Source organism: Scomber japonicus, chromosome 19 (assembly GCF_027409825.1).
Source record: "Scomber japonicus isolate fScoJap1 chromosome 19, fScoJap1.pri, whole genome shotgun sequence".
NCBI lineage: Eukaryota > Metazoa > Chordata > Actinopteri > Scombriformes > Scombridae > Scomber > Scomber japonicus.
In genome coordinates this window covers 18,580,774-18,607,071 of record NC_070596.1, presented here as the reverse complement: position 1 = coordinate 18,607,071, position 26,298 = coordinate 18,580,774, and the positions used below count along the sequence as shown (strand labels likewise).

Sequence of the window (26,298 nt, the reverse complement as noted above, 5' to 3'; positions counted from 1 at the left end):
TGGCTCCCCTTATACATAGACTGCCATGTTGCACCACCATGTTTCTACAGTAGCCCTGAATGAATAAACCAAACACCGACTCCCTTTCTCATTTTTCACAAGTAACAATCACTCAAAACAAACAGGGTGAGTCATAAAAAAAAACAAAAGATATCTTCAGATAAAAACAGATGAAAGACAAGGGGAAGATAACAGATCTTTAGAACATTTATAATAACAATTAAAATAGGTTCTCCTTCTAATCTAAGACCTTAAGATATGAGTAGAAAGTTTTCCTTGTAATGCATTCATAAACTTTGTTTTTTACTCAAACGTAGCTTAACCATATCATGTGATGCAACTTGATTATACTTTAAAGTCCGGGTAAAGTAAGAATAAATATGTGTTCTGAGTTTGACATACCACAGAAAAGTGTGTTGTTAACCACCCTGCCAAATTTAAATGATTAAAAAAATATTCAAATATGAAATTAGGCTAAGTTGTGTAAAATTCAGCCTCTTTCTCTGCTCCCAAACGCTGTGGGTGTGCCCGCCGAGTTCGCTGAAACCCCGCCCCCTACCAAGTGTTACCTGTCAATCAAAGTCACCACCTCTACCCGAAATATGGACGATATGTCTGAGAGCTTTCTGCAGCTAACTCAGCTGCTAGCTCGGCGGCTAACTGGCTAACTGTAGACTGTAGTAGTAGTAGTGTGCGCTGAATGCATTTATACCGCTACAGCAGCAGGGGCGGGGTTATGCTAACACAGCATTGATTTTCAGACCCGCTCACTAAATCCTGAACACAGAAATCTTGAAACACAGTTCGTGAAGCCTAGCTCAACAATCCAAATCTAAATGGTTGAAATTTACACATTTTTTAGAAATACTTTTATGACCTATTTAATGTGTTTAGAAGAAAATGTCTGAATTCACTTTACACAGTCTTGTTACTCTGGCCATGACAGAAATTTGCAGATGAATATTTAATTTCCAGGAATTCACATTATAGACACTACAATTGACCTTCCCTCTAACAAACTGGTCACAACTTCACTCACTGACCATACACGGTCCAGTCTAGGTTTTGACCTAGTCTTGTTTTCTCCTAAGGGCGCACTCACACTAGGGCCAGTTGTTTGGTATTGTGCTGAAGCACGAACTCAAGGCACGGTATGATTGCGTTGTGTGAGTGCGCCCTAACTCTCTTTGGTTTAACACTACGCAGCTATTTCAATGAAATGATAAGAATACATACAGAAACTAGATTTCAGTGTGTGGTTTTGGTCAACAAAGTATAAATACTTATACCTTATGAACAGGGGGAATTCTATTTACTGAAAGACCAAAAGTTACTTCATTAGTATTTCATCCTAAATGCATCTTTGTCAGGACACATTTGAATCAGATTTTGTATTAATTAGGCAGAGCTGTCATTTGAGCGACTGTGATTACGTCACATTTTAGTAATTAATATGTTCTTTCTGCATATGCTCACTCACATGAATCTCAACTTCTTTTCAGAGTAATGTGTCAGATCCATCCTTGAATCAGCAATGTTTACTAGAGAAGATTTGCCCTTTGTTCAGTGACCATATTCTGAAAAAAGAAAATGATGCTTCAGCACAAAAGCACAGCAGTAAACCAATAACAATGTTCAACGCAAGCCTTTTTTTAAAAGTTCAAACCATGATAGAGTGCTGATCAATATAAGATCTCTAATACCTTCTCCCTAAGCAGCACACTGATGTCATTTTGTCACAAGCTTGACACAAAATTCATTAAAGGATGCACTATTATCCTGACCATGCTGGTACAGGCTAGAGAGCAGTGTCTCTCAAGAGCAACTTCCTGGTTAAGATTGACTAAGAGCTTCTAGTGTGTCACTACTGAGACTGTGCCAGCCATAAGATGGATCTTGAGCTGCGTATAGTTGGCAACATTAAAGGGACATCATGGCAAGCTAGACCGATTCCTGTTAAGAAGAAAATAGTCACAAACTGATTTCTCTTTACCTTTGCAAAATAATCAGTGCGAATGGCATGACATATTTAATTATGGGGCAAAAGAACAGCCTGAGGGACACAGCAGCAGTCCAGGGATTGTGCCAATACCTGAATGGCTGGCTGTCAACAAGTATAGTATCAGCATGGAATCACCCAGACCTGCTCATGGCCTGCTCATGGTCTTACCAGTGGACAACTTGAATGTGAATGTTAGCTGGTATTACTGGAACATGTTAAGATTGCCCCACCCTCTCACCCTCTATGAGAAACCCCAATAAACTAAGGTGCATTATCGTTGCAATATCGATATTGAGGTATTTGGTCAAATATATTGTGATACTTGATTTTGTCCATCTTGCTCAGCCTTCTCAAAAATCAAAGTTCAAAATCTGTTTTGCCTCAAAGCCATGATCAATTTACAATCGCCTGCTTCAATATATGTTTTTCCTGGCTTTAATTGACTCAGTTCCAATGGTCCAAAGCAATATGATTGAAGCTGCCATTAATAGTAATTAAGTAGGCATCTTATGTGATTTTTAAAATGTGTTTATATCAGTTATCTAGTCAAAGGAAAGACATCTCTCACACTTAAATGTCTTGGCTCATTCAGTCACTGATCTGTTTTGGCTTTTGAGTGACATTTGGGCATTTACCAAGTACTTCCTCACGTGGCCTTCCTCTTTGGGATGAATACACTCTTGACCGTCCAAATGTGTTTGCTCTGCAGCAGTATTACAAGTTCACCACAGGAAGCTTGTTTGCACTCTACTGCTTTCCAGACTTGTACAACACGCCGTAAAACAGGCCTGAATCATAGCTTATGCAGCACAACTTTATGCAAATCACATTAACTGTAGCTGGGCTAATTTACATCTGTAGTCTTGGTAAATACCCCATAAAATTGAAAAAATAGCAGTGACAAAATGTTTGCACCCCACACAGTAATTTGCAACAGGCTAGGTAAATATTATAACTGGGAGAAGTTAACTGGGGGGAAAATGTTAAAGAAAGAAAAATACATTGGTTTCCGTTCACTACCAACTACATATCTTGTTGGCATAAGCCTTGGTTGTTGGTAGCAAACTGTACATGGTTTGACAAACTGAAATTGAGTGGCATACTCCTTTAAAACAGACCTTGAAAAATCACTGTGTCAATGCATTCTACCCTTCTTATTTGACCGAGGTCTCAACTGAAGAGGCCAAAACAAAGGATTAGTAAATCTTAATGTGTGTATTATTACGCTAAAGCCTCCCACTTTGGCATTGGCAGACAACCCCCATCGGTGGACAAGCCTTACATTATAGTAAGAGAGAGTGAGAGAGATGTGAAATCAGAATAGGCCTTGTTAATGGGATTGTAGTGTTTTAGAAAAAGCCTATGCACTCAGTAGATAAGGGGACTGTTTATCCCGTTAATGTGTCACTTTAAATACATTAGGAGTAGGAGGGCTCCTGCTTTCTTTTTTTTGGCACTCTGCCTCACTAATCCTGGAGAGCGCAAGGGACAAAGCATTTATAGATCCAGACATAAATTACACTTTAACTGTTTTGTAGTGGGTTAATGATGGTTATTTCCTGTAGAAAACCAAAACTGTATTTTGACTTAATTGCATGGTAAAAAGTATTTATTTGAATGTGTTTGTGGAATTGAAATTATGTCAAATTGTGGTGACCTTGAGTAACAATGGAGTCACAGAAACACACACATAGATTACAGTAAATAGGCATATGTACACATGCAAATACACTCATGCATGTGCCACATGGACATTGACAGTCCTAACACAATGTATTCACTGCTAATGAGAGATAATCCAGGTCCCACTGTGGCCTAGTGGGACCAGTGGCAGGCAGTTGTTTTTTTATTCTATTTACACTGTCACAACAGGTTCCCAGAGGTCTATTAGTCCCATAAAACAAATACTATTGTATAATTCATTGCTTGCTTTGCACTCATCTTTGCTGTTAGATCATATGTAGGACAATGCTTATTTGTGGATAACTATATTGTGTTTTTTTAGTAGTTTGAATTTGTATAGTTTTATATTTCTATAAAAGTGCTCTTGAAGAAAAAAGATGCATATACGGCTGTGACTTTCAATAACTTCTGGGATGTTGGAGAAAAAAGGATGGCATTTTTGCCTTCTTTAAGGTATGCACAGTGGCTGCCTAATACTGTTACTGCCACGCCTTGGTTTGTGTGTTCTGAAGTCGTAAGTCACCTTCTCTTTCATGCTGGGTGTCTCTGAAAATATGATTGGTTTTCTGTAGGAGGTGGTCAGTGTGCAGTCCAACAGCTGCCACTGTGATTAAGCACAGTAGGAGCTAGTGTAGGTGTGGACATCAGCGATAAGGCCTGAGTGGCACTGGCAGGGTCTCTTGTTAGCAGGAGATCCTTCAGAGGACTGCGCTAAGAACTCCAGGGACAAAGTTGGTGCCACTATCTCATCCTGTAATATTCCTCCTGTTATGCTGATATTTAATAAAATGGCAGTTTTCTTTGTCACATAGCCTACTGTATGCAGAGCAACAAGCACACAGATTTAGAATGCATTGCATCAGCCACTGTAAATAGGACAGTCTATCTCGTCACTAATTCAGAGACAGATTTAGGTCCATGAAGTCAGAGCCTTTATACACCAAGCAATTTTAGTCATCACAGAAAAAAATAAAACTACATTTAGGATAAATGCGTTTTACTCGTGGATTGTTGTAATTTAGTGGCTAGCAGGATTATCAGTCCTGGCAAGAGAGCAACTACATTTCAGCTTGACAAATGTCAGGTGTAAAAGTGTATAAAGTGGCCTTTCAGTGAGAAGCATGTGGGGAAGTGAGGTGAAAAACAGGTCATCTAGAGAAACAGGTGTTGAGTCAACAGAATTGGATCCCACAGTGCTGATTGAGCATGGAAGTATAGAGGCAGCAGTGTACAGCACTTGGAAGTCTTAAAGGAAGAGGAAACCAGTGACAGCTTTTCTATTATTTCCTTGTTTTTTGTTAACTGAATGTTCAAATAGTCCTAACACTATTGATGTTTATACACTATAGATTATTATTAGAAGTGTGGTAAAGATGAAAACTTAAAATCAACTTTAATGTGTGTGTTTATTTGTACTGTGCTGTTTAAAACAAGGGAAGTATGGTGACCCTAAGAGCAAAATTTACTGCAGCTTAAGAAAACACATGCAAATAGACAAAACACCAGCCAACATCATCAACTGGACAACACATGCTCAGCATCTAGAAAAACATGTTGCAAATTCAGACAACACAGCACATTACAGACAACACAATACAGAAAACACAGCACATTACAGAAACACGAGGCAAGTACAGGCACCACAACATATTACAACTGAAAGTGAGAAACATGCACCAGCAACAACAGAATTTACAACGGCTTAATGTGAAAGACTTGAAGTGATGCTTCACTGAATCTGTCTTTTTTAGTATTTACTACATTTTAAGTATTTTGTACCAGTACTAAATTGGAAATACTAGTTCAAAAGAATGTCATTATGCTCCCAGAATCAGCTTGCACCAGCATGTCTTTCTCAAATAAAAACAAGTGTGGATGTGACTGTGTGTTCACTGAATTTAAACAAGCATCAAATAATTCCAGCAACACTGCCTGAAAATGTGGGGTTTTCTCTTCTTCCAAAATGTTGTGTTTCACTTAGAACCACATGGACCAACATATGTGACACAGGAGCTATACTGATCATTTCAACAGAGACACACATGTTTATGTCCCTAAGCATGGCAGTCATGTGCAGATAACACCCAAAATTTCCTGGAAAAGAATGAAAAAAGTGTTGATGCATTTTTAATTATGTTCATTTTCATTGCTCTTTATGTAAATGCCATCTATTTCATTAGTGTTTGTAATGAGACACTATAGTGGCATTTAGTTGCATTGGTGTTAAATAGAAAAGGGGAATCCTGCATGCATGCATTAGGTCATTATGAATGGTAATGTCACGATTAGCATTTTGGGAATGGGCGCATATGACACCAATATTATTTAGTATGTAATCAATCTTGCATTTATTTAGTGTGTTTGTTTTTCAAATTATGAATTGTTTCGGACTTTGTTGCATGTGCATTTCTCTCTCCACTTGTTTCCTGTTAGCCTCTTAGCCAGTAATTATACAATGAAGGTAAATGTGACCAAAAACATGAAAGAAAAAAAAAAAAAAAAAAAGGTGAACTGACCTTTAAGTTGGTCTATTTTTAATGACAAGCCAAGCCGCTGGCCTCTGGACCTAATTACTTTTTCTCACGGAAACCCTGATAATAATTATGTGTTTGATTTCTACCACACTTTCATTCATAGTAAAATGTGATACAGTATAAATAACCCAGAACACACAACATATAGAAAATAGTAATAAGAGTTAAGGTTTTGAAAGGCCTTCCTGAATAGAAACAACTTGACCTTTTATGAAGAGATTAGGTCTATGCTGCCCTCAGCTTGGTCTAACAGTGCAGAAGACTTTGATCCCCTGTTGTGCATGGCTTAGTTTGTTGTGTTTAATGTGGTCCTAAAGCTCAGAAACAACTGCCTTCTCCGACATTTTGAACAAGAAAGGGTGGTTGAATGTATGATTTGAGCAGAGATCTGGGGGTGGGGGTGAGGCCCAGGGTGCAAGTGCGGTATTTTGTTTCCCTGAGGATTTCTTCAATGTGGCAATGCTTGGCACCACTAAAATGAAGTAGAGATTACAAGCTCCCAGACAGAGGGTTAAAGACTGGATGAGGCAGAGAGGTAGGGCTGGACATCAGAGAGAAGATATTGTTGACCTTGGCACTGAAAAAGTCAACAACTGTTACATCGCTCTTGTGTAGCCTCAATTGTGAAAGATGATTGTGGTTTCAGCAGATGATTTATAGTGGGAAAAAGATGCTTAGTGTTGCCAGGACTGCTATAAATTAGGTTGGAGTAGAACTGTAACTAAAGATCCACAAGGTACTTTGAGTAAATCCTTTGACATGTCCAGCTTTTATTTTCTGCAGGTCATGAGTGAACCAGAGAGCAGAGCATGAAAAAATTGACCTCACATGTATTGACAGGGGCATGAAGATCAAATACATTGCTCAGAGATGTATTGTAGAGTGCCACTAGTTCATCTACTAATGCAGAAGCGGTTCAAGTGATGCCCTGGAGGACAATAGTTGTGATCGCCAGGTCAGTGCTTCTTCAGGCCAAGACACTATCAGACTGAGGATCAACATGTATATTCATATCACCAACCACCACAATGGTAGTTGACATGAAGCAGAGTGAGGTGAGGAGTTTGTGTATCTCACGGAGGAAAAGATACTCCTCATGGAGTATGGAGGTTTACATATTAGAAAGATCAGGCATTGGTAGAGGAGACTGTTTTAGTTCAGACTGGCGTATGATTGCTTAAACTACCACCATGGCCAGAGCTCAAGCCTTTTGCAATGTAACTATAGCCAGTAGGGTAGGCCTCAGTTACCACGGAGTAGCCCCCTGGTTTATGCCAGTTTTCAGTTACGCACATGAAATCCAGCCCCTTGTCCAAGACGTGCTCATGTATGAGGTGGGGTTTATTGGTTAGAGGTTGTGTATTAAATAGATCCATGGTGGCAGGAGACAGAGCTTAGTATGGAAATCTCTGTAAACTCCACAGCACACTGAAGTCTGCTCCATAATTTGCATCTTGCCTGGTAAAGTGTAGTCTTGCGATGTTTCCAACAATGATGCCCAAGTTTGTTTTGCTTCTGTATGACACATTGCAGCTGATGTGCAAGCCTCTATGGATGCAACAAGGTCTGTTTCTTAAAATCACAAACTATTTGCACTTTAAAAATCCCTTGTCGGGTGTAGTTGTGTGGCAGTGTAGGACATCATAATTAGAGGAGTTGCATCGTTTGGACAGAATGGTAGCGTTGTTAACAGCCGCAGTCGCAGACAGTGAAGATCATTACGGCAAGCATGAGGGCAACTCCAGTTGAAGAAAACCCTGGTCACTTGAGTCCATCAGTGACAGCGCAGCTCTGGGAGATTTCTGTACTGATAGAGAGTGCCGGATCAGGCTTTGTGGCACACATGAGCCTGCAGGCAGTAGACGTTAGTGTGAAGTGAAATAGTGCAAAAAAATGGTCACTGTTACAGCTAAAGGAGGCATTTTTAAGCAGTATTTGAATGTCTAGAAGGTATGCTAGTATTCTTTTACACCTTTGATGAGTGCCGGACTGATTAATCTCCTTCCCATTTCTGTCTGCTTGCCTCCCTCTTCCATATACACTCACCTCTCTTTCCCTGTCTTTGCTTTCATTTTGGGCTGAGACTTTGAAATCAATGAGACCATCCGTACACTCTCAAATGAATAATTGAGAATTCGTCTCAAGGCATCCATGCTATAGGCAGCCTGAGCCAGATATGGGGTACAGTTAGTAGCACATTATGCCACATATGTAATGACAGGCGGCAAAGTGCCTTCAGGGTGCCAGCTTTCATCATGTTGATGACACAGGCTTGTTGCCGAGCTGACAAACTGTCATGGAGCTGTCAGGCTTGCACAATCACTGACTCTAAAATGCTATGATCACTTTTAAACTGATGAATGCCAACCTTTTGGGAGCATGTGTTCTTGTGTGGGTGGGAAGAAAACTTTGATTGCATGTTCTAATTGAGCAATTTATGTTGTTCTGAACCATTTAGAGGCTAAGGGGAGCTTAGTTCCCCAAAAATTATAGGAAAAGGCAGCAACATGTTACATAGCCACAAAGTTAGTAACAACCTTACCAGCCTCAATTATAATAGACTGACCTTTAAGGTGGACTAGTTATTTTCTTTTAGTGACAATCTCAGCTCTTGTATCCATATAGCACTTTTTTTTCTTTTCTTCTGAACACCAGTATCTTTCAGTTGATTTCAACGAGGAGAGTGCATACAGTATGGCAGCATCTGGCAGCCTAGAGAAAAAGCACTGCACCTTGTGTCTTTATTCAGAGTGCTCCAGTCTTTGTTCAGTCTCTCTGAGCGATTCTTGGGTATCTAAATCTATTAACTTTTCAAATAGGTGCTTGTGTCGTTACTGTTGCTCCTTTTCATGCAACCAATCATATCTCATACGGATGTGGGTGTTGTGCATACAGATATGAGGGCAAACATCCTCCAGTTGGTGCTCAGGGTGAAAAAACAATAAAAAGCAAAGGGGTGATACTAGTCTATCATACAACGGCTGTTAAAGTGGTGATACGTCATCAAAATTGTCAAGATTTTTCTCTCACTGCACAACCAGTTCTTCCCAACCCTCCCCTTTGCTACTGACTTTTAGCCTTTCCAAGCATGATGTCCCTATATTCTGAACCCACATCTGCTCTCTGTCAGACTGGAGGAGTTAGTACGACCTTGATAATAATTATCATCATCGAAACACAGCCTGATTATGCCATAATTTGTAGACGTGATGTTGAAAATATTGTTATAAAAATGTTTATAAGAGAATTATGGTGGAGATGTAATTTTTGTAGTCTGATTTTAAAGCCCATTTTAAAACAAAAATTCAATTCAGTGTCCCAAAACAAAGGCTACTGTCTCCCTAGCTGCAAATAAGAGCGCTGAGGATTGAATTGAAGACTTCTCTAGGTAATACATTTTGGAGTTGGTCTATTAACACTGAATTAGATTTTGACTCTGTGGGATTGTAGAATGTCTGAGATATTATATTCAAATGAGTTCCAACTGTGATGAATATGCTCATATTCCCGCAAAATCTCCATGAGTACCGCTGTTGTTTATAAAAAAGCCAGTACCTCTGTTGTATATGGTCAGAGAGGAAGTTCATGGGTTTGTCTCTGGATGGCATACATTACCAGTCTCTCACTGGTGTTAAGCATAAGAAACTATTTCAAGTTAACATTAGTATGTTGAAACAGCAAAAATGTAAATTCAATTACAGGGTGGATTTTAATTTCAAGCACCAAAGCAGATTTATATTGCAGCGCATTGCTGTCATATGGTTATGCTTAGCGTTTTTACTATAAAATTCATCATCTTCCATTTTAACAAGAAAAGTTTCAAGTTCTAACAAAGTTTTATTATGACGTATTTTCTTGTATACATTTACAAAATTGTTATTTAAGAAACTTTTCCTGTTATAAAAATGTGATTTTATCTTGTTATATCATGAAAACCACCTTGTTTAAAAAAAACCCAAAAAACGACACTTTGCACACTTTATTCATCAGCTAGTAGGTACATTTGTCACTTGTTTGGTGCTGGGCAGGTGGCATAGAATGAATTTTTATAGCTTGTTTGCTGTAAACAGCTCCTTGCTGTGTCTGGCAACAATGTAGTCAGAGAGGTGAGAGTCAACCAAAACGAAACGTTATGAGTATAGCTTCTGTTCCCTGAAGGGGAGGAACAAGTTACAACGCATATAGTATTGGATATCATGCCCCACGTGACCTGACTGAAAACACTTCTATTCATGCTTTTAAGGTGTATGTTAGGCCCAGCCTGCATATATATACATCTGTCACCACAGTCATCCTTCAGTTCGATTTTTCACAGAGCCCATCTGAGCAAAGGGACAACCTAGTGTTGCACCTCATTCCTCTCCTTCAGAAAATAACAGTTCCAGTCCTAACATTGTGTTCCCTTTCACTTGGTACAACACATATAGTATGGGACATGTGTTTAAGCCCTGCAGAACAGCCTCTGAGCACTCAGGGTGTGGTCTATGTAGGTGTGCAACACACTCAGGACTCAACAAATGCATCCTCCTCTGCTCTTCAGATGCAAAAGTAGGTGGAAAACAGCTCAAGGCTGAGCTCTTGAGCTTTAAACACATGTCCCATACTATATTTGTTGTACCAAGAGTGAGCTTTTGTCATAGAGCTAAAGGTTGTTGAGATAATCTTAGGTAAACATTTGGCATTAAGGTGCAATGTCACCTTGGAGCCATCTAGTGAGCTGTGTACAAGGGAGGTACACAGACAAAGCATGACAGTCTCCTATCCGTTTTACAAATGTCAAAGTGAGAAGCAGTGCAGTTTTATTTTAAGTAAATTTCATATTTGCAAACTCAATACGCTCAAATGGAGGCCCACAAAGAGCCACAAGCACCAAAGCCATATTCCATGACCCATCCCATCCACAATAGAGCACTTAATTGGGAGTACATAGGTAGTACATAGTACGTAGATGATGCTCTTGCACTTAAGATTATTGCGGCTAGAAGTGATTCAGCACTCACAGTCAATGGGATAAAGTCAGGAGTTGAAACGTTCACATATTTCATAACCCGACTGGCACTACAGCGATCATAGATGCCATAATGCCTACTAACTGTAAAGGGCTGTACCCTCAAATGTAGGTATATATATATATATATATATATATATATATATATATATATATATATATACAAAGCCCTCTCCTTTTCAGTGGAACAACAAAATAATGGCTTTACCAACCACTAAAGTGGGAACAACTTGTATTGCTTTCTTGTTCAACCAATTGTTTATTTCCTGACTGAGTACCATTGCCTATTCCCCTGTAACTGTGTTTATTATGGAGAGAAAACTGGGTGGTCTGACCTGGAACCTTAACCAATACCCACTGAGACACCATTGGGGGAGGTGAACTGAACTGCTACACTGTATAGGATGGGCTGTTGCCCTCTGGTGTGCTGTGCCTGCTGCTGAAGCCCCTCTCCACTCTGCTCCAGAGCTAGGAGGAGTATGGTTTCTTCTTCCTAGGCAGTGAGTCCCTCTGGAGGCAGACCCTTGCTCCAAGCCAAGTGGCATTGAGTTTGCCCCACTGCCCCACCAGCTGTGCCCAAACCTGTGGATGGCAGTGCCCTGTTTAGGGGAACCAGTGGTATTGCTAACTTGCGAGAGGTGGATCAATGATTTGGTTTCACGTTATGTCTGGCGATAATACTTTGCAGATCTTTTGCCTGCTTCTTCCTTAGTTCAAGCTTCCCCTAAATAGTGTTGATTGACTGCCCTAACAAACCCGCAGCATAGTGGCTTGTCCCAATAAAAGGCCCTGTCCCTATTCAGAACGTCTGAGAGAATCATCTATAGGTGTCTCTGTGCCACCACTGTAGATGCTATCCCTCTGCCCAGGGATAGCACTGCCCAGTGGGACATGCAGAAGATGTCATCCGTGACAACGCTGACCTTGTTGAGAAGTGCCAGTGGACTGTCGGGGGGCATCTGTTGTCAAAGCTCCACCAGACACATGGCTTGATATGTCTGAGGCATGGTGACAGAGTTCAATGCATGGGCATTGTCTGCATACACCTGGTATATATTCTCCACCTGAGATAGGGAAAAGCTGTAGTGCTTGAATATGGTAGGGCTGTGGAACCACTCACACCATCATTGTGGGGCTGTTTGTGGATCAATTCAACTCATCAAACACACAACTGTGAGAGGCTGTGCTAAGTGGACATCAGTCTTGCTTAAGGAAGAACGTAAAGAGTGTGAAAACTAAAGGAATCTCAAAATTGTACTCAACACTTTCTAGTCAAACCTTGCAGATGATAAACCAAATATAAAAAGAAACATCCAAGAGGAGGATCAGATAAAAGAAAACGGATAAAGAAAAACATGGTAAGATGCAGAGTGAGCACTTATGTGATCACGGGCTTTTGTAATAAGAGCTCTGCTGACATCGAGTGTTCAATAGATTTCACTTAGGAATATTTCAAGTGCCTGTAGACAGGACTTAGCAAAGACTGGGAAGGCTTTATCAAGGATTTAGGCCAAGCTCTTCATAGCTGTCCTGACTATTATGCAAACCTTGTGAAAAGTGAAAAGGCAACCAAGGCTTCTTTTTATCTTTAACTCATCCAGTAACTAACGGAAAACAAAATGCTTTGCTTGACTTGAAAATGATTAAAAACTTATATATTTAAAGGCGAATCCAAATCCAATGATTTACTACTGAAATTCATCAACTCAATAATCAATGTTTTACTAATATTAATTATTCACTATGAATTCCTGGGGATAAGGGTATATTCTGCGGTTCTGAACTGCTATGTTTACAGGTTTCCCTTCAAGGACAGTAACAGTGGAATATGTACTTGAAAGTGCAGCTTGTCTACCTGTCTTGCAACCATTTTGAAAGCAAACCATACATTTCCAATGTATTTCTTCATTCGATACAGCAATTCACTTCATTTAATTTCCTTCTCCTTCCTCCTGAAAATGAACTTACTTTAAATCAGCAATCCACCATAGTGAACATTTTGTTGTCTTGTTTTGTTGTCTTAGAGTTTCATATTTTTCCTAGTACTGGTTTGAAAATTACTTCTGTTGATGCAATTGCACTAGTTGTAATGTTCTTCAGCAAAAAAATGTATCACTGAGAAGATTTTTGAAAATGGTTATTGCTAAGAGCTGTCCTGCCGTGCCAGAATTATTCAGCTTCAACAAAAACGAAAAAAGGAAATTAAAAAAGAACAAAATCAAAGGTTTGCTGATGATATCTTTATATCTTTCTCAAGAAATGTTCACATGAATTTTCATTTACTTAAATAAATGGCTTCTTGCAAGGTCAAGGATTAATTGAAAACCTGTGTAATATACAAAGCAAAACCACCAATATAGTTTCTTGTATATTCAAAGAAATGGATGAGTCCACAAAGCCAGTCTTCCACCTTTTTGTCATTTTAACAGTTTTGAATGATGTGACATCCATAATGTATTTTTATCTTCCTTCTTCTGGGGTTTTATGACCACAGTGCTAATAACCTACAGTGTGAGAAACACACAACCATTTCAAATGAGCTTTTTCACCCTGTAAGGATTCAAGCCACAAGATGTGTCACAATTTCTTTGTGATCCATGGAGACAGTTTTCATGGGTCTAAAAAATGTTCATTATAGCATTCCTTTGGGTTGTCCTTGGACTCAGTTTAGTGGACACTGTATTGCTGACACCCTTGCTGGGAGCACACTGGCTTCAGTCACACAAAGAGTATACACGTAAACACATATTCATGCACATATACACATTAATAATGTTCCTCCTAATGAATTACAAGCAGACCTTGAGGCCATACACCTATATCCCACTAACGCCTGGCTTGGTGCCCAATGACAAGCCTCATAGCACAAAAGACAAGGACACACACACACACACACACACACACACACAATCCCTTTGTCTTTAAATAGCATGCTTACTAACCGTCCTCATCTGCATAACAATCATACAAAGGTAGGTAACAGCCCTAGAAACTCTATTACTGTCCACCCATCATGCATTTGATTACTTTTGTTGCTGCAAGATTTGCCTTTTCAGTTTTTCACAGGAGAGTCACTTTTCATTTATGTCAAACTAAGTGTCAGTATTGTGCATAATATGAGTTATTTAAAGGCATCTGAGATGCACATAAGGCACATGAGCCTAGGTAAATTGACAGGAGCTGGATAGTTATAAACTCCTTTTTAAACAGTAACAGAAGGTAGGAGGCGCCTCACTGTTAGCCCAGCAGACAGAGCTTTATCTAACTGTCAAGGCGAAAGGTCAAGCTTTGTGTCTTCAGTCCACAGATTAAACTTAAATAGTTGAATAGCCAGCAGTTATGGCATTTCAAATTTCACACCCTGCAAACTTTTATCATAAGCTGTAGTCAGCAAAAGTATAGTAACATCTCACAGGCCTATTATAAGAGGAAATATATTTAAAGAAAGTGCACTTTCAAAATATTCAGAAGCTTTAAGACAATGTGAACAATTTTGATTATTGATCTGATAATTCATTAAGCAAAAATACCAAATGTCCCCGCCAGTTCCTGATTTTCAAATCTGTTGTCTCTGTTTTGTATAATTGTTAAGTCCTTTTTTAAGATCTTTTTTTTTAACAGAACAATATATCTGGAAATGTAAATCTTAGACTGCATGGTACTGGTCATTTTTTGACATTTTACAGAGTCAATGATTAATTGATAAATAAATTAAAACAATCAGGTAAATCATGGAAAAGTATGAAGGAACATATGAGAAAATTAATGAAATAATAATATAATAATAATTAGTATTTTTACCTAATATTTGATAGATTTTTATATTATCTGTTCTATGTACTGTACTGAGTTGTCAGTCTGTCATTTTCGGATTGGATGTCTGTTCTACATGCTCCCTCCCCGCACCTGAAGGCCCATGGCACTGTTGAGCAGAGCTCACATAACCCTCCCTTCCCGCCCATGTCCTCTGACCTACAGTCAGCAGGTTAATAACCAGCTGCACCAAAAGCCATTTGTCATTTGCTACCTGCCGCTGATAGGAGATGTCAGCAGATGGCTATGCCCTTGTCACCCAGCCACATGACAAATACTGTATCAAGCCTCACAATCTGAGGCTCCCTGAGGCTTCTCAGTATTCCTTTACTGAACAAGCATTCCTAGTTGATAGCATTAGATTCTTGTGCCATGATCCATATCGAGATAAACTGGCGATCTCCCTGCTCTTTTTTATCTCTTTTTTCCAATGCCTCATGAACTGTGAATTTTTTTTTTTGGTTTTTGTTTTCACTTTGTACATTTTACCTTCTGCTTTGCTTTTTTTATCCACTGCTTAAATGTTTCTAGCGTTCCTTTGATGTTGGATTCTTAATGCCAGCACTGGCTTGGAGCTAATGGTTTTATATCGGTACAAATTATAGGGTGATTTATGCAGATAAGAAGGGGACATTGAATGGTGAAACAGCATTTCTACAACGGCTGTGGACATATGAATTTAATCAAGCTTGATAAATCCATTATCTTATTATGTGTAGAGTTTTTTTGTGTCTGTTTCTTGTCTGACAAGAAAGAGGGTGTAAACAAATGAATATTAACAAGAATAAGCCTTCCCCAACTGTGATTCATTTTGTTTATCATTAAAGGTCTGTGTTGACTGTGATTGCTGAAACATTTGTGATACTTGGCAATTATTGATTTTGAATTTAGACAAATCTCTGACTAATACATTGGGTGAAAAAGTTGTATTATAAAGATTTCATCACAGCAGCTAGGCAATGCTTGACAGTGATACTTATGAGCCAACTGCACAGCTGAAGAAAAAAAAAAGACAGCCAGAGAAGTCTTACCAACTATTCAAATGTTCTTGGGTGCAGGTCTGTGCTGATGTACACTGAGATGGTGCACTGCACTAGAATGCCAATGCATAACCTACAGTGGAATTTGAACTTTCAAAGATTGTCAAGTTGTTTTTCTTGTACATGTTCACAAAATAACAGATATCCACGCACACAGACAGACATGTGCTTTTAACAAGTACAGTTTAAATGTCAGTTTGTCATAGATTAAGTGTTGATGCTACTAACCATTTCCTTTTCTTCTCTCTTACTATTATCTGCAGAGATGTCGGGTACGGGAGAAGATATTTCTCAGGTACACTGGAAGCAACAGTGGTTGGAAAATGGGACACTGTACTTCCATGTGTCCATGACTGAGTCTGAGCTTCTAGCTCAGACAACACAACCTACAGCCCGGGAGCCTGCTCATGTCCTACATGAACACATGCATCTGCTGCACATCTCAGTTATGGTATGTTTTAAACACCTATGCATGCTAAATGTAGTTGTGGATGTACAAACAATCAGGTATGTGTACATGTGTGGCATAGAAAGTATAAGCATTGTTGACAATAATTGGGACTGTCTTCTATGTGGACATCCAAACATATCATATGCAGCTGATGGTTGCTGTTGTCCTTCTTTTTGGAGATGATTGTCATGGAATGTTTTAACTGTGTAAACTATGGACATTTTAGTTTGTGCAGAAAAAAAAAAGAATTCCCAGTCAGTAGTTGTTTTGTGTGAGGTTTAAGGCCCAACCAGCACAGTGAAATTGATCCATGTGTCTTTGCAAAATATTTGGTTCTAGATATTGGGGATTACTCACTGGGTAAACTAAACCGCTAGCCAGTTTGGAACACGTTAGCGCTAGTCATAAAATCTCCCAGAGCTTTTTTTGGATGTTATTTGTAATATCATTAATATTCTGTATACTTTGACTTTGAATTTTGTTCTCAGGATTGTACATAATCTCATTCAATTAAGACTTATTGAAAGGGGGGGCTAGCTCAATTGCTAATAGGACATAAACTTCACAGTTAATTTAAAAGACAGATTTATAACTTTGACTCTCATTCCTCTTTTCTGGAGCATTGATGCTCCAATAGAGAAAGATCATTAAAAGTGGATGGTGCAACATGGTTGTATCTAGATGGTTTCTTCACTGTGCACTTTCTACAAGGTAATCATATTGTATGATGTAACAACTCTAGTTAAAGTCTGGTTAAGTTTAGGCACAAAAAGCATTTGGTTAGGTTTCCACCAAGCTGTCAGAGTCACTTCTATAAATGGGGTTTTGAAACAATCTTGTTGTTTTTCCTTACTGTGTAAGAAATGTATCTGTTATTATTATTTCCTGGCATGTTATGCATTGCATAAAAGTTGTTGCAGGTCTTCCTTAATATTTTAAAGTAATGGACATACATTTAGCAGAATAGATCCGACATTTTGGTAGAGATAATGCTACCAAGATATCTGGCATTACCTGTTGTTATGGTGAAAGGTAGATTTTTCATAGCGGCATTTCAGTCTTCCCCACAGAGTGACAGAATTATAGATTTAGACCAGTGTTTAGAATAGATTCATATTTCGAGATTTTTTTTAAATAAGATTGGAGACTTCTGTAAGGCATGTGGTGTTTTTGTTAAATATAAAAGTACTTGCATATAAGCTGATTTTATGGTGGGAAATTATTGTTATGATGAGTAGATGATGGGAGTGTCTCGATGAAGATGGCAACAAGCAATGGAAAGAGTGCACGGAGAGAATATAAAGTGTTGGGAGCTGTGATTATTGGTGATAAGGGATGCAGAAGGCTATAGAGCTATAGTGTTTTGTTCCACTGAATTGACACCTCTTACAAACTAAATCTCTTGAGAGTGAGGAAAAATATGTCCAGTTTCCTTTATCAAAAGCTTTTTCAGCTTCCAGTGATGTAATAACGGTATTTCTTTGGGATATGTTCATTGAACCGAATAGACAGCACATGTTGGTGGATGAATGGCTGCCATTTATAAAACCTATTTGGTCCGTGTGAATTAAATAGGATATGACTGATTCCAATCTATTGGTTTGTGCTTTGCTTATTATTTTGAGATTGCTGTTGATTAGGCTTATTAGTCTGTAGCTCAAGGTGAGTGCTGGGTCTTTGTTGGGTTTGAGCAGTACTGAAATGAGAGCAATATTCATATGTGGTGGTATATTTCTTGATTTATTTTCAATAACCATTCTGAACAGAGGAAATATGAAGTGTCAAAACTGTTTGTCGAATTTTATGGGAAGACCATCTCAACCAGATTATTGTTGTGGATAAGAGAGCTTTCTCAAGTTCTTCTGGAGTTAAAGGTTGGTCTAATGAGTTTGCCTGTTATATGAGCAGTTTAGGAAGTTTGATGTTATCAAGAATTGTGTGGATACTTGAGGTGTGGCATTATCAGAGTGGTAGAATTCCATACAGTAATCCTGGAAGATCCCGTTTATTGTTTGGATGATGAATACATTTTCCATCTGGATCTCAATTAGTGTTACCAGTGTTTTGTCTTTAATTCTTTTTAGCTTATCAGTGAGGAATTGACCTGTTTTGTCATTGTGTTCAAACAGTTGATTCTTGTTCTTTTCAAGCAGAAAATCAATTATCTGTATTTTCTGTAAGTTCGAATTAAAGTTATTTTCACATTTATTTTTCTTTCTTTTTCCTGTGTGTAGAATATACAATTATAGTTCCTCTTCCATTAATGTCTCTGTGCAATGGTGATGTCTATTAAAAGGCTTTTTTTCACTGCTTTACCTTGCCATCAGACAACCCATTCTTTTGGCACTACATTTTGTCAACTGTAGAACTTCCATATCCCTACAAATGCAGTGCACTATACTATGCCACAGTAGCACTCTCTGACCCTAACAGCTGATAAACAGCACAATACAGTGCACAGCATGTGTAGCAACACCTGTATATCAGTGGAAATCCAGTCGTTGGTGTTAGTGGATGAGTCTGTTTTTTTTTCCTTTAGGGTGGTTGCTTGACTGGTTATCCGAGTTCTTGTTTTACCTCCTTCATTACGCACTTGTAGTAATATTGATTGAAACATTATTCTAAGACCTCCACTCTGAAAAGGTGTTGCGTTGTCCTGTGTTGATTTTGGAAAAAGTCCAGTATTGGCCTGAGAAGTTGTAAATCTTTAGGTTAAAGTTTACCAGAAGTGTATAATCTCATCTAGCTGTATGCCACTATGTTGAATGTCAAATTTCATTGTTGTAGTATTTCCATCTCACAGCGTGCTCACTTTGTCCCCACCCAGTCCATAATGTAACTGATATTCTCTCTCCTTGAGACTTTATTGTGAAGCCAAACCTCTGCACTTTGACCACCGTATGTGTGCTATAATTAACCATTCTGTCACTGCTTGTTTTTTAAATTTATATTGTAATACCATCTCACCCATATTGATCTCAGTACTCGAGTGCTCTATCTCCTCTTGTTAACTTACCATGAATACCTCCCCTCCCAGCTTTTTCATCACTTCGCTGCTTCACTTTGTCCCCAAATTTCGACTTTTCAGCCTTCAAGTCTCATGTTTCACACCTGTTCTGTTGTTGACTTTTTCTGCCTCACCTCCCCTTTCACATCCCACCACCTTCTCTATTTCTGTCTCTCTTCTCTGCACCATCTCCTCGCTCTATCCACCTCCGTCTTCTCTTGAATCCTCTCACCTCTCCAGCTCACAGCCAAACCTCCTCCTCTCTCACCCTCAAAACACTTTTGGTGACACTTCATTGAAGGGTGTGTGCATAAAGCTGGCATAACACTGCCATGGCACCATGGCTGTGCAATTAAAGACATCTGTCTTGAGTCAGATTTTTTTTAGCATTTTTAAGTTCAGCAATTAACATTTCTATTACTGTTTATATTCCCATTCTGTATATGTTTATTGTACTCTTAAATTAGCGCCCAACGCTTCACCACTAGGAAATGATTACAGACACTGTGATAGAAACATTTGATAGCAATGTTTAAACCTGTCATGACATGTTCATAAGAAGCATGATTATAATAGCAGCAGTTATTAACATTAATTTACTCAATCTAACCATACAGAGGGTTCATGTGTGCATGCATGCCTTATGCGTTCTCCTTCCAATAAGTCAGCCCGTTTTTATTTCTGTACCTGACGACTCCTCTTCTACTGTTTACTCATATGTGAATATGATTATGGGGAAGGTATAGAAACAAGAAAAGATCTGTTTTAAATTGTGTTCATTCTGGTGGTAATTACCTGGTATGCCTTCTAGGTTGACAATCAGTCATGACTAATTGCACATAGGGTTTTTTCACAGCATTTTCAGTTGGTTGTCATACAGTAGTGGGAAAAGCACATATGTTAATAATTACATTAACGTCTCAGTAAGCCATGACAATCTGACAGCGAGCCAGTATAGTACCTTTAAACTGATGTTGCTAAATGGAATTCAGCCTTCATTCATTTTATTATAATCAGCTGTGCTTTTTCTACTGACATGTCAAATTTTCTTTTATAAAAATTCCTGTGGAGCTCAGTGTAAAGCCACTGAAACCAGTGTGAAACGTTCTCCTAAAAAAATAGATCATTTCTCTTTGTGGCCTTCATTTTGATATGTAAATCTAGAAAAAGTTGTACAGAAAGTTTTGTATATGTTTCTGTCAGAATTAAAATATTTCCAAAATTCAAAACTTTGAAACTCATTCACACTTCTGAATGCTTCTGTATAGATTACTGAGTTATCTGTGTTCCTCCCTAAGACCCTTTTTACAGATACAACTGGTCTAAACTGCAGCACCAAGATTAGTAAGTAAAACTACATAAAACTATAGTTTTAGTTTCTCAAAACTTATTCTCTTTTAAAACAAATTGATTTTAATAAGCACTGAAACTATGTTTGCTTTTAACATGTTTCTAAGCATTCAGTTTCAAAGAATTTACTCATATAATTGTGCCTAACACTGCCATATACTGTATGTAAGCCACTCTTTCAGAGAGCACTCAATAAAGCAGCCTAGTCTAGTCTCCATCCTTTTTATATGTTTAGTATTTAAATGTTGTAGATTGATTTGATGTTCTGTATTATGGTTTAAATTAGTTTAAATTAATATATTATAATGTATTTTATATATTTTTATATTCATGCTTTTTTTTATTTTTTAAAGTTTCCTAGAATATTGACCGTATGTTAGGATTTTGTTTTCCATCTATGTATGTAAGCCTTGTGAAATGGTGAGCAGTCTAGGCTGTAGGATGCCTTTTACCTAATGCTTAACAAATGCTAGGACAGGTCTATGCCCCATGAAACCCTGAACAGGACAAACCAGTATCCATGGTTGATGGCTTTATGTCTCTTTTTTGATTTGCTATTGGATTAACTAATTTAGATATAATTGTATTATTTGTAGTATTAAAATAATTAGTTATTATTGCTCTTTTCTTTCTCCTCGTTGTGGTTGCATCTCCTCATCTGAACATCTTCTTGTCTTAATATCGTACTGGACACTGCTGAATGTCTATCCTTTGTGCTCATATCCCTCTCATCTACAGCTCGTATCCTTGGTAGAATAACACCCCATGCTTCTTTGTGGCCATGCTAGTAGAGCATGAGACAAAATGGGACCAGCTCATTAAAGCATTACTCCATAGTGCCACAAGCTGCCTTTAACAATACTAAAAAAAGACCAAAACCTTCCTGTGTGACCAGATGTGGCTGCTACATTTTATTTCTGCTAGTTTCTAGTTGTCCAGTATTTATTATCGTGTGAATTTGCTTAAGCAATGCATTCACTCATGTATGCTATCTGTGCAGTTTAATCTCACACTGCATTATTGCATTTGTGTGCGTGCGTTGGGAGTTGTCTTTATCTTATCTTATAGGTTGGTATCTCTATAAAAGGAGACATTAGGGTATAAAATGCAAAGAATGAGGGGATGGAGATGGGAAGTGTATCAAAGCATTCAGAATGGGACAGAAGGTATGCTGGTTTGGCCTCATGTTCCCAAGGTGTCTCTTGGCTCTTTGAGTGAACATCATTATGTCTGATGCTGTCAGTTCTGGGCCAGACTGGAGTGTGAGCACTCTATTCTTCTGGCATTGAACTGTCAGTTTTTCACTCACTCAAGCAATCTTTTCCCCAAGTCTCTCTCCTTTTCTCTGTCCTCTTACACTGTCTGTCTGTCATATGACAGCAGCAGACAGAGACAGTTATCAGTTTAAACACAGGTTACAATGGCAATTGACTGACAAATAAATCAGATAGAATGAAATCAACTGGTATGAATAGCAAAACAAATCTAAGAGTACATTATTTTACACATAATAGAATACAGTTTTTAAGAAGTTACCAACATTTTTAGTAACGCTCTACAGTGCGTTGAATATGCTCAGCAGGCTCTGTGTGTTCAGTGTTTTTATAAAAAATGTCCCTGTCAAGGCTTGCCTTAAAGCAAGTAATTCAAAGAAGGGATATGTTTACATTTTTTAAGCAGAGTATCAGCCAGCCAACAGTGCATGTAGTGCACGTGGTGCTTACAAAGACATGTTTACCATCTAGACAGAATTGTTTCTTTCACACAAACACACCATAGCCCTTCACTGTCCTTGCAATGTTATTTTCACAGGCTTCAAGCGAGGCCTTTAACACAAAGGTGTTTTTTGTCATATTCGATTCAAATAGCTTTCAAGTCTTTAAGAGTGGCTGTTGCTATGAATACATTACATGATTTTCTCTGTAGTTTTAAATATCTATTAGCTACTTTCATGACTGTAACCTCACACTGTATGTTACTTGATAAATAACATTATCAAGGTATTTTGACATAGTGACATATTGTATTCATGTAGCACGTAATCCTGCAGAAACTCCCAGAGATAAAATACTGTATTTTAAATGCTCACATTCAGAATGCTTTCCCTGAGAAAAAAAAACATTATTTATAAATGATCTCATATGCAGAGAGACCTCACATCTCAAAGCTTTATATTCTGATGATCATTGTAAAGATAAGTTTCTGATATATTCTTATATCCGTTAGTAAATGAGTTTTAATTAGTCTTTTACCTACCAATTGCTTTGTAATGAAAAACATATTACTACACATGCTATGATGTAAAATAGTACTGTGGTTATGCTTTAAATAATTTGCTATTATTAAATTATAAATTATTTTCAAAGTGCTAATATAGTGCAATTAACAAAATGTCAAAATACAGTTACGTTAATGAGGAGAGTGATGCTGTGTGTGATGCTCTAAATATTGTACACAGGCTTGCATATAGTGTATTGCGGTAAATTCATGTGAATTTATAAAGCAAGTTTGGAATGTATTGGCCAGTATATTGTGAACCATATTTGACTTAAAACATTAGTGAGATGCCCAAATGGACATTGACTTGAAGATATTGACTTGATTTGGAGTCATGCCTTTGTAATCTAATCTATTGCACCTGGCTATACTAGTATAGTGATACAATATCAAGTATTAAACTGAATATCTGAATTATAACATATACTGCTCCCTGGTCTTGCTTGATGTCCTAACTATATGATTTCCATTTTCCTCTGTGCCTCCATAACAATCAACCACACTTTAATAACTATGGAATGGATGATATTCGTGGTTGGCTTTTTGTCATGCTGCTGTTAGTCTTTTATTCTGCCTTTGCTTGGCTTTTTCTAATTTCTACCTTTGAGGAATGTGCTAGCAGGAGCCAAACTGTGATTGTAAAGTAAATCATTGAAAGGGTAATATTCTATATGTCGGTATCAGTGAAGTACTTCATTACAATTCACTGCTGTCTCTCACTACATTCTCAGTCTCTGTGTTGAGAGGTAGTTGTTTGACTAGTTTTCTTCATCATACATTTCCAAAAATGGGAACATTGGAAGCAGTGTTTTGAAAATCTACATTCACACACACACACACACACACACACACACACACACACACATACACACACATGATTGATAGAATTTATACCCTTTCAGAATGAAATTTCACAGCCCTGTAGAAAGAAAGGGAGAGAAAAAAAAATGATTCATGGAATTATAAAGATCTAACACCAGACAGTTTGCCTCCAGAAAGGAGTCACTCTGGTGGTTTGATCAGACCTCTGAGAAGAACTGAGGCAGCCCTTAAACAAAGACTCAATCCCAACGGTAAGACAGATCACAAAGAAAAAAAGCAATTTTCTTCACTTGGTGCAACTTTTACACCAGAAACCAACCATGATGCACAATGCATGATGCAATATGGGAAGTTTTGGGAGTGTGTGTGTGTGTGTGTCTGTGTGGGGGGATGGAGGGGAGGGGGGACTAAAGCATAGGAAACACATAATGTTATTGCATTTCTTTCTCATCAGCACTGGGGCACATATAATTCAGTGGGAATTTGAAATTTAGAGGAAACAGCAATCAGTCACATTGTGGGGAGCGCTGTGGAGGATTTTTCAAAGAAATGTCATATTTGAGTTCACTGGGAGGACAGGTAGTAAAATGAGATGCAATAAAAGCTGGCAGTTCAAAGCCTTTCATATGCCACGTTACAGAACATAATCATCTATTCCTGGAGATCTGGGTGTCTGTGGCTCAACACAAAATACAATTAAACATGTTTCATCTGGACATTTTGTTAAATAGACCAGTTAGCCAACAACAAAACACTGTAAATGACTAAAAACTGAAAGGAACAGAAAACATTTCATTTTTAAAATCAGTCTGGCTCTTGTCTTATAATTAAGCATATGCCCGAGGTCATTTAATATCTTTGTGCTCACAAAATGTGAAGGGAGGACTACTATTCTTATCTCAGTCTGGATAGATATGCATGAAGATACGGTGCACCCTACACGGCTGAAATGGCTTCCTTATAATTAAGCAGTCACTGGTGATATATGACCATCAGTGTGGTGGGTCATCGAGGCATTTGAGGCAATTGTGGCTCCTGTGGATTCAGGGGCTGCAGAAATTAATTTCCTCATGCCCTGGCACATGCACACTTCGTGCTACTGTGGGTAAGGGTTCAATTATTGCATCCAAGTGAGTTACATTTTAATTGCCCCAAGCTTTAATTGTTTCAGTCACCTTTTGGGTTCTATAATTTTTACACATGCATATTATTGCACCATGAATACAAAATCAGTTCTAATTAAAATTACCGGTAACCAGCAGCTTAAGAGACTGACACGGAGCTTCTGGAGTTAAGAAATATTAGAAAAATTATTTACTTAAGAAGCTTATTGTTCCTCTGTGTCTTTACATCTGTCTTATACTCACACATCACAAGTACCTTAGGCTCAAGATGCTCATTTGTCAGCTTTTTAGCATATTTACACAAAAAATACTAGTAGCACTGGCCTTTGTGGACATTGAGAAGAACATTTACATTTACTTCAGTTAACTTACTGTTTTGTCCTTTTTTTGCCTGGTTTTTCAGACATCACACTTAAGTCACTGGATCATTATGTATCAATGGTATCTTGAATCTATCTGATTTATTAAAAATGCTGCTGAAGAGTGCTGATTTGAAACATTGTCTATACGTTGTTTGAGCTTAAAGACATTGAGTGACAATATACTGGAAGGTAGTAATCAGGGCAGCCGTGTCATTCTATGTAATGAAAACTCGGTTGTGTGGGAAATGGAGATACACATAGATAATTACTTTAATCTACTACTGTTGATTATAATTATACACATTCTCATAAAACATTCAGGTACATTTCATGATACCATAGCCAATCAAACTGTATGACCAAACACCTACAAAGCAGGTGTTTGTTTACTATTGCAAATGAATGAGCCAGTTATATTAACAGTAGGTAATGACAGAAGCATTACCATGGTGAATTAGCTCAAATGTTTAGAGTGTGTGCATAAAGCAGTTTTGGGCACATTTCCACTAGACTTCCCACTATAAGCGTCCATCAAACACTACTGCCTATACCATGTCAAAAATAACCGCTCTGTATCAAGTGAAGAGCACTCAACCAGACACATTATCTGTTGTTGCTGTTTGATACAAGTATAGCATTCAGAGTATTCCTTACCATTCAGCACAATCAAAATTATTCCACTTCTGATTGCCTAAAATGTTTTTTATTGTGCTTCTTTAGGTTTGCCATTTTTTGAGTTTGATGTGTCTTTTACTCTGTGCGATGGTGTTAGAGTCCCCTCCTTTGAAGCTGCTTTAAGATTAGGACTTGAAAATACATTTTTGA

The 26,298-nt window shown here is 38.1% G+C and overlaps 1 protein-coding gene across 2 annotated transcripts in view; it reads left to right on the top strand.

Moving 5' to 3' along the window:
* Positions 1 to 26,298, top strand: part of LOC128380393 (astrotactin-2-like) — a 282,453-nt gene that overhangs the window by 38,672 nt on the left and 217,483 nt on the right. For both annotated transcript variants that reach the window (XM_053340198.1, XM_053340197.1), the window contains exon 2: positions 16,344 to 16,531. In XM_053340198.1, coding sequence (XP_053196173.1) covers positions 16,344 to 16,531 — 188 coding nt within the window. The remainder of the gene's footprint in view (positions 1 to 16,343; positions 16,532 to 26,298) is intronic.